This window comes from Notothenia coriiceps, unplaced genomic scaffold, assembly GCF_000735185.1.
Source record: "Notothenia coriiceps isolate Sejong01 unplaced genomic scaffold, NC01 NC01_scaffold00030004, whole genome shotgun sequence".
Classification (NCBI taxonomy): domain Eukaryota; kingdom Metazoa; phylum Chordata; class Actinopteri; order Perciformes; family Nototheniidae; genus Notothenia; species Notothenia coriiceps.
Window position 1 is genome coordinate 3,525 of NW_011362705.1, and position 9,443 is coordinate 12,967.

At 40.1% G+C, this 9,443-nt stretch overlaps 1 protein-coding gene across 1 annotated transcript in view; it reads left to right on the forward strand.

The window, feature by feature from the left end:
- Positions 1 to 7,401, forward strand: part of LOC104959201 (DNA helicase MCM9) — a 7,785-nt gene extending 384 nt beyond the window's left edge. The window contains exons 2-10 of the mRNA XM_010787068.1: positions 2,088 to 2,275; positions 2,417 to 2,567; positions 3,410 to 3,516; positions 4,086 to 4,292; positions 4,384 to 4,465; positions 5,227 to 5,427; positions 5,532 to 5,657; positions 6,497 to 6,616; positions 7,223 to 7,401. Coding sequence (XP_010785370.1) covers positions 2,111 to 2,275; positions 2,417 to 2,567; positions 3,410 to 3,516; positions 4,086 to 4,292; positions 4,384 to 4,465; positions 5,227 to 5,427; positions 5,532 to 5,657; positions 6,497 to 6,616; positions 7,223 to 7,401 — 1,338 coding nt within the window. The 5' untranslated portion in view covers positions 2,088 to 2,110. The remainder of the gene's footprint in view (positions 1 to 2,087; positions 2,276 to 2,416; positions 2,568 to 3,409; positions 3,517 to 4,085; positions 4,293 to 4,383; positions 4,466 to 5,226; positions 5,428 to 5,531; positions 5,658 to 6,496; positions 6,617 to 7,222) is intronic.
- Positions 7,402 to 9,443: the final 2,042 nt, after the last annotated feature.

Below are 9,443 nucleotides of genomic sequence, written 5' to 3' on the forward strand. Positions count from 1 at the left end.
CAAAAAAAAAAAGTAAACATTTTAGATAATGTACTTTACTTGAGTATTTTCATGTTTGCTACGTTGTACTTCTTCTCCTCTACAGTTCAGAGGTAAATATTGTACTTTTACTTCACTACATTTATTTAATACCTTTAGTTACTTTACAGATGTGGATGAATGATGTGAAATATAATCAAGTGTTAAATCAGACTTTAGTTCCACCTGGAGTAAATTCACAAGCTACCCTGCAGTATAAAAAGTCATTCAAACTAGCTGCACCTTTACCAGCTTTGAGAACACTTTCATGATCAATCATTATAAAAAATATCATATATATTATTCTGAAATGGGCCAATCTGCACAATGACTACTTTTGGTACTTTAAGTATATGTTGATGATAATACTCTTCTACTTTTACTTTAGTAACATTTTGAATGCCGGACTTTGACTTGTAACATAGTATTCCTACACTCTGGTAGTTCTACAAGATCTGAGTACTTTTCCAACTTCTGTACTTAGAAACACACATCGCTGTGTGATTAAAAAATGTATTCACATTGATTAACAACAGCTGTTAATAAATCGAACATGTTATTGTTATGCAGTGAGCAATGTTATGTTCATTCTTTAAACTGTATGCTCGGTGTCATATGCCAGAGAGGGATTGTCAAATCACTCATGCTTTATTGTTAGAGTACCAAGTATAAATACTCCATAACAATCAAAGTGTTGTCTATTGTAAGCATACGTCATTCTAATATATTATTGAATAACACTGACATAGCGTTTTTATTGGGTAGTTTTTGATCATATTTTCTTAACTAACATCTAAAGTCAGTAAATTGATGGCAAAAAAACAATACTTTTTTATTTTCGAGCAAAAATGCAGCAGATTCACTTTCACCACTTTCAGCAATGAGAGGATGTGTTGCTTTTTCTTTCTTAGTTAACCGAATGTCTTTGGAAATTGGTATTTTGGTTTGATTTGAAAAAAATGAATCGAGACGTTAATGTGGTCTCTTGAAAACGTTTTCCATATTTTAAAATATTGTTTTGGTAAAACATCTTCCTAATATATATCTAGAAATAAAACAGAAAAATCTACACTCACTTTATTAGGTACACCTAACTGCTCCTTAACGCAAATATCTAATCTGCCAATCACATGCCAGCAACTCAATGCATTTAGGCATGTAGACATGGGGTGTTTCTCAATGTCGAGCAAAGCTGCTCCAGAGCAGAGCCACTATTTCAAGCATACTACGTCATCGAGTGCCGCCGAAGGACTGTTCCAATGGCCAGCATACTTGGAATTCTACCGAGCCCGGCATACTTCGTAGCGATAAATTTAGAGGCTGCACATGTGTAGACCATGGTGTGTAGACTCTGCGGTCTTAAAATCCCCACAATGCATTGCGCACGGACCCCAAATCTGTGGCGGAAAATGTAAGGCGGGGCCTCTCATATGACGCACACCTGCACACTTGCTAGCCTGTTCCACTCTTCGTTTTCCGAATGCCAGGAAGGATTCTTGCCTAGCTTCTGAAGCAAGATGCTCGCTACCAAGCAAGCGTACTCGACATTGAGAAACACCCATGGTTAAGATGACCTGGTGAAGTTCAAAGAGAGCATCAGAATGGGGAAGAAAGGTGATTTTAGTGACTTTGAACGTGGCATGGTTGTTGGTGCCAGATGGGCTGGTCTGAGTATTTCAGAAACTGCTGATCTACTGCGATCTTCACCCACAACCATCTCTAGGGTTTACAGAGTCAGAAAAAGAGAAACTATCCACCAGTTCTCTGGGCGAAAGGCCTCAAACTTACCATGTCCAACCTGGTAGCAAGGTTTACCCAATAAAGTGGCCGGAGAGTGTATATTAATATAATAAAAGGAAATTCCTGCCAGACAATTGTTGTATTGATTTCCAATGAAAGCCCTGCTGTAGAGTCCATGCACAGTTATCTTATTGTTGAATAGACATGTACATATTTATAAGATTAATTAATTTGTTATGAACTTTGTTAAGCATTTTTAAGATTTGTATGTCCACGGGGAACACAAATGTCACACCTTGACCATTACATTGCTCATGACTATTTTCCAGGTTTCACATCACGTTACGTCACTATGTTGATAAGCCCGGATCAGGAAGCCCTGATTGGCCGAGTGTTTGAAAGCTACCTGACAGAGCATCACCATGGCGACATCCTCCACCTACTCGCTGACTCTGATGAAGAGACCCATCGCGCTGTGGTTGTTAACGCCATGACTTTGTTTGAAGCCAATATGGAGGTAATGTAAGCACAATTCAAATACAATCTACTGTGTTCAAAATCGAGAAGTGTTTGCGTAACACTATGAAATGTACAAATATATGTAAAATCTATGTTTTGTAGTTTGGTCATTTCTTTCTCACCCTCTATTAAACCTCAGGTTGGGGATTATTTCAACGCCTATCCCAATGATGTCCTGGCTATATTTGATAAAGTGCTGCAAAAAACAGCCGTGGAGTTATCAGAGAGAGCCTCTCCAAAGCAGCGAGTCAAAGAGGGAATGACACACACTCTTCACGCCCGCATCACAGGTCACACACTGCCCGGAATCATGTTCACGTGTTCAGAGCTAGCAGAGTATCACATACTATGACTTTCTCCTCTCTTCTGACCTTCATTTTCAGTCTGTGGCGAAATAATGTATTCCTATGCAGTGTACTTTGTTGCAGACTAGAAATGACTAGCTGTTTACTGTTGGTGTTGCGGGTATAGCATCATGCTTTGAAATGGAAACGTGCATTAAAGCCCAAAACTGCATTAACACAGATTATTCACGATTAGATGATTGCTGACAAATTAATAAAACATTTTTACTTTTTAAAAGTTCTTTACCATTACTTTTGTCATTATTTTGCTATAATATTTGAGGCCTTTGACCAAAAACAATGAAATTGGATAACTCAAAGAAGGGGTTATTCATTATAAGCTGTATTTCTGCTTTTCAACCTCAAACTAACTTTGTATTCTTGTAATCTTTTTGTTAAATTGTCTGTATTAATATAACATTAGTTGAAAAATAAATAAAATAAAACACAAGCATGAGCTCACCAAAATAAGTCCTTCAAAAGCCTAAAATAATTTAAAATGAGAATATGGAAATTATTTAATAACTAACTTGGCTAAGTATTTATCGCATTTTTTAAACATTGTCTCAGGGGCACGTTTGAATCTTTACATGGATAAGATAAGATAAACCTTTATTGATCCCGTAGCGAAATTCAGGTGTTTAAGCAGCAACAAGAATAAGATTGAAACATGCCTAACAAACGCCTGTTAGTGTTTTTAGAAATGTCATAGTGTTAAATTCAGATGTTCCTGTTGAATGAGTTAATGAAACCTTTCTGTTATTCTTTGACTCTGCTACGTGTTCCAGGTCTGCCAGTGTGTCCAGAGCTGACCAGAGACACTATTCCCAGGTCTAGAGACGTGGGACACTTTCTGTCTGTCACTGGGACTGTCATACGCACCAGTGTTGCCAAGGTAACAGCATGGCACATCTTCAGATTTCACCAAGTTGCTGTAATCAAGTGGTGCAGTGATGACGTCATGTTTTGTACAGCAGGATAATCTCCACATATCAACACCACTTTGTGATTTTTCAAGCGTAAATGTAATCAACAGAAGTCAAAAGCTAACGGCGCGTTGGCATGGCTGCGCATCACCACCGCTAAGCTAAAGGTGGCTAATGTTCAGTGTGAGGGCAGTCTCATTTAGTCGCTTGTTAGTAACCACTGTTGTTATGACACATAGAAGCTTTGGACATTCACCAGTGGGGTATTTATTTACTGACATAGTGTATGTATCTTTTGTGAATAAAGAAGCGGATGTGGTAAACTGCACTCTAAACTATAATTTAAAATAGCCGAAATGTGTGCTTTATTCATTTTTTTATTCAATAATATCGCTTCCTAACGGTTGTTGTTACTTACACACACACACACACATGCACACACACACACACACACACACACACACACACACACACACACACACACACACACACACACACTTGTTTGAGCTCACAAAAATCCGTCCCCCTCTTTTCAAAGGTTCTTGAGTACGAGCGTGATTACATGTGCTCCAAGTGTCGCCACGTCTTCACGGCGCAGGCAGATTTTGACCAGTTCTACACCTTTGTGCCGCCGTCGGCCTGTCCCAGTCCTGATGGATGTGAATCGTTCAAATTCACCTGTCTGTCCGGAGGGTCAGAGCCGGCCGTATGCAGGGACTTCCAGGAGATCAAGATCCAAGAGCAGGTAGGACAGATTCACATGTTACTGCTTTTTCTTTCATCTCAATCATTTGCAGTGTCTTTGGATTTTAATCCCCCCCCCAACATCGCTACAGGTGCAGAGGCTGTCGGTGGGCAGTATCCCTCGGTCCGTGGTGGTGGTTCTGGAGGATGACCTTGTAGACAGTTGTAAATCTGGTAAGGACTGTAAATAATGTGAACACTGTAAATAAAGTTTGACAGATGACACATAATACCAGCTCCTCTAAACAGCCTTGGGGCCGTGTGGAAATGAATATAAGATAAGATATACTTTATTAATCCCAAATTGGGAAATGTTCTTGTTACAGCATGTTAAAACAAGGCATTACACATAGTTTAAAAGATCTTGAAAGATGACCCTGAAAGATAGAAATGTATTGTCTGACAAATAAACACTAAGAAGGGCCAAATGACAGCTAACACCATATAAAAATAGGATAGTATATGCATTAAGTGAACAAGGAAAGGCACATGAAATTAAATATAAATTTAGAATGTACAGGGTGATGAAAAGTCCAGCTGTAAGTTATAAGTCCAGTTATCAAAAGTGAAACGATGGAGCTGTGAGTTCTCTGCCAGCCAAATTCACAATCACCTCGCCAAATACCTGACAGTGATCCCAAAGAGAACATTCTCGTACATAGGTTTACACTCTTCTTCATTAATATGACTACATTTTGAATATTAAAACATATAATACATATACTTTTGAAATGGGCCAATCTGCAAATTGAGTACTTTTGGTATTTTAAGTATATTTTGATGCCTATACGTTTACTTGAGTAACATTTTAAATGCTGAACTTTTACTTATAATAGAGTATTCAGAACACTCTAGTACTTCTACTTTTACTTAAGTATAACATATGGGTACTTCTCCCAGCTCTGGTCAGTAACTGTGTGCTGTGTGGCTCTCAGGAGACGATGTGACGGTTTACGGGGTGATGTGTCAGCGCTGGAAGCCCTTCTATGATGCGGCCCGTTGTGATGTGGAGCTGGTGCTCAAAGCTAACAACATCGAGGTGAACAACCAGCAGGCATCCAATGCTCTGCTCATGAAGGATGTTCACAAAGAGTTTGAAGACTTCTGGGAAAACTACCAACATGATCCCATAGCCGGTAATAAAGAACGTGGCTCATACCCCTCAAAAGTCTACACTCTACAGCTATTATTTTAATTTGTTCACTTATATGAAATGTTATTCTCTGTTTTCTCTCTGTAGGAAGGAATCAGGTCTTGTTGAGTCTGTGCCCGCAGGTGTTTGGCATGTACGTGATTAAGCTGGCGGTTGCCATGGTGTTGGCTGGCGGTGTGCAGAGGATAGATTCTTCTGGAACAAAGATCAGAGGTACCCCTATTCTTTCCTGTTGACATGAACCCTTCTGTACCCCTTAACAAGGGGATAAAGGTTTATCTGATGGAAGAGGACAAATGTCTGTTTTAAAAAACTGACTTAATTAATATTATCTTCACTAAGTTAATATTTTAACAAACTTAAATCCTGATAACAACTATCACACTTTTATTCAATTTCACAATTTTAACACTTTTAAAGCCAGTTTGTTTTGATGATACAATAGTAAAATGAAAAAGCACAAATGTAATTCATTTCTGTATTCATTAATTATTATAGAATTATTGTTATCTTCTGGAAACGACTGTACACCGTGCTTTAAACGCTGAGTCAGTTAAAATGAATTCAAACAAAAAACACTTAACACGTTACACAATTACAAGCAAATATGTGCAAATATTACATATTTTTTCTTCACAGGTTTTCAAATGAAGTAAGTAACCGTTGGGCTATGTAACTGATACAGACTAACTAATATACATTGAATGTAACCCTTTGTAAATCTTGAGATCAGCCTATGCTAGCATTCAGCTTAGTTGGTTAGCTCAGCAGCTAATTAGATCTACTCTAAGGATCAAACCCAATCACTGTGTGGGGTGTACACTGTGTGGGGTGTACACTGTGTGGACTAAAAAAAACATGGCGTATACAGCTATTTTGGGAGAATCCTCTCTCAGGCTCGTATCAGATAAGATATGCCCCCCGGAGACTGACAACCAATAAGAAACAACAAATGACAACCCCTGGCCATGACAATATGGAAATTGTGTTTGAAAATGTATTTGCTGTAAGTTGGTTTTAGTCATTGTAAAATGAGTTGATCTGGTCTCCAGGGGAGTGTCACTTGTTGCTGGTGGGCGACCCCGGTACAGGGAAGTCTCAGTTCCTGAAGTACGCCGCTAAGATCATGCCTCGCTCCGTGCTCACTGCTGGCATTGGATCAACAAGTGCAGGTTGGTTTTCAGTGTCTCATATTAACTATTAATCAAGAATGTGTCATCGAGATCTGATATTATAACATAAAGAGTTTTACAAGTTAAAATACAAACCAATCTTCATTTCATGAAGGACAAGACAAGTTTGTTTATAGCCACTTTCAACACTAGGCAATTCAAAGAGCTTTACAAAAATGAAAGACATAAAAAGCATTAAGAAATAGTGCAGCGGAAACACATTATAAAAAGGCATTTAAAATCAGTCATTAAAAGGCAAAGAGAATACAATAAACATAAAACAAGCTAATACAGAAAAGCAGAATTGTATTTTGGGCCTAAACCTTTCAATGCTTTCTAAACCAGCAGCAGTATTTTGAAATGAATTATTTGACAGACAGGAAGCCAGTGTAAAGACTTCAGAACTGGAGTGATGTGATCCACTTTCTTAGTGTCAGTGAAGACTCGAGCAGCCGCGTTCTAATATCATTTTTAGTGATACCTGTAAAGACACCATTACAGTAGTCGAGTCTACTGAAGATAAAAGCATGGAGTTTTTCCAGATCCAGCTGTGACATTATTCCTGACATGTATACCTGGATTGACTGAATGTGTTGACACTACCAGGACTGACAGTGGCAGCGGTGAAGGATGGAGGAGAATGGCACCTGGAAGCTGGAGCCCTGGTGCTGTCAGACGGAGGTTTGTGCTGCATCGATGAGTTCAACAGCATCAAGGAACATGACCGCATCAGCATCCACGAGGCTATGGAGCAGCAGTCTATCAGTGTGGCCAAAGCTGGGTAGGACAGCCATGCATACACACACTCACAGAAAGAACCCCCGCAGGCATCTGGTTATTATGGGGTTTAGTGCTTCCAAGGTTTATATGGTCTAGCAGTGTCATACTGCCCCCAACCAGAAGGCCCCAAATATCATGATGATTAATAACATGGTCACTCAAACCAATAGCAACTCCCTTAGTTTGTCACATGTTGTATGGCAAGGGAGGATTAGCACATTTTATATAAGATTTTTATGAAGAGTGTTTCTTCTGGATAACTTTGCTGACAATTGAACTGAACATTTGTCATCTGCTTGTCAACACATTAAATGTAATTTAACTGACGCTTTTATTCGACTTAAACACACTGTATACTGTACTGTATACCATTCTATACCGTAGAAATGCCTACAACACGGGGGTTTAAGTATCTTTCCCAAAGACTCTTTCACATGTTGACTGCACGGACTGAGGGTCGAACCACTGAGCCTCCCTTTGGTAGATGCCCACATACCCCTGGGCCACAGCAACCCCTCTCTGCAACTAACTACACAGCTACACCTACACTATACTTATCTTTTCACATATTCCATTTATTAAAATGATTACATATTCACCAAACTGCGTTTACCCCTTACGACTACAAGATTTGATCATGTTTGAAACATTGATGGATAAAATCAAACATTTGACTGGCCTACAGAAAAAGAACACCCGGGTGTGTATTGAGGAAGTGGATCAGCTGATTGATTGTGGACACTAGTTACCAGCTGAAACACTGTTGCACCTAAATATTATGACAGAGCAACAGCTAATGGTGCAATGTTCTTACTCAACTCAACCAATGATGTAACTTAGTCACAGATAAAGACTACATTCCTCCAATGCCTCTACAACATTATCCCAGAAATACACCTGTCATATTACAAATCTGAGGTGGGAGAAGTACTCAGATCTTGTACTTTAGTAAAAGTAGAAGTACCAGAGTGTAGGAATACTCTGTTACACAGGACTCGTACGGTCATTGAAAACCTGGAAAAGTCATGGAAATTCAAAATGCAAATTCCAGGCCCTGGAAAAGTTATGGAAAACAATATTTTTCCCAAAGTTTTGGAAAAGTCATGGAAATGTAATTAAAGTTGCATCAAATATAATTTATATTTGATCTAATCGCCGAAATAGTAATACTATAATGATAATAAATACTGTATCGTATAGTAATGAAACGTAAAATGGCATTTAACTGTCGAGGTATTTTGCTGGTGAGATATTTTAGTGGCTTTAGCGTGTAGAAGCTAGTAAGCCTACTATTTGATTTGTTTTAGATAGGACCAACATGTTTCATATGCAGACCTTATTTTCCTGTTCCATGTTCAAATAAACCATCTTCAGTGGTTCCGCTGAGAAGAGTAATTTTTTTTGGTGAAAAAGTGTATGAACCTGTAATAATATTTCCTAATTGAGTATGAAACATGCTGTGGGACTCTTAGAACTTATCTTTACTGTCTCTTCGGCCCAGAACCAGCCCACCCAGGTGACTCTGATCACAACTCCCAGCGGTGTTGAAGCTCAGCCAGTGCAGGACCTACCAGTGTCCATCCTGGCTTCACCCACCTCCGAGCAGCCCAGCTCCTCTGAAGCCGGAGCGTCTGGCGATGGCTCAGGCACCGTGTGCTCCAACCCGCCCTGCGAGACCCATGAGACCGGCACCACCAACACGGCCACCACCGCCTCCGCTGCGATGGGAGCAGGACAAGTGTGCTCCAACCCGCCCTGTGAGACGCACGAAACGGGCACAACAAACACAGCCACAACGGCTTCATCAAACATGTCGACGCCACGCATGTGCTCCAACCCGCCGTGCGAGACCCACGAAACCGGGACGACCAACACGGCCACCACAGCGTCCAGCAGCATGGGGGGAGTCCAGAAGGTTTGCTCCAACCCGCCCTGCGAGACCCACGTGACGGGTACCACCAACACATCCACCCAGTCGTCCTCCAACATGAGCACGGGCCAGACGAGCTCCAGCGCGCAGAGGGTGTGCTCCAACCCGCCCTGCGAA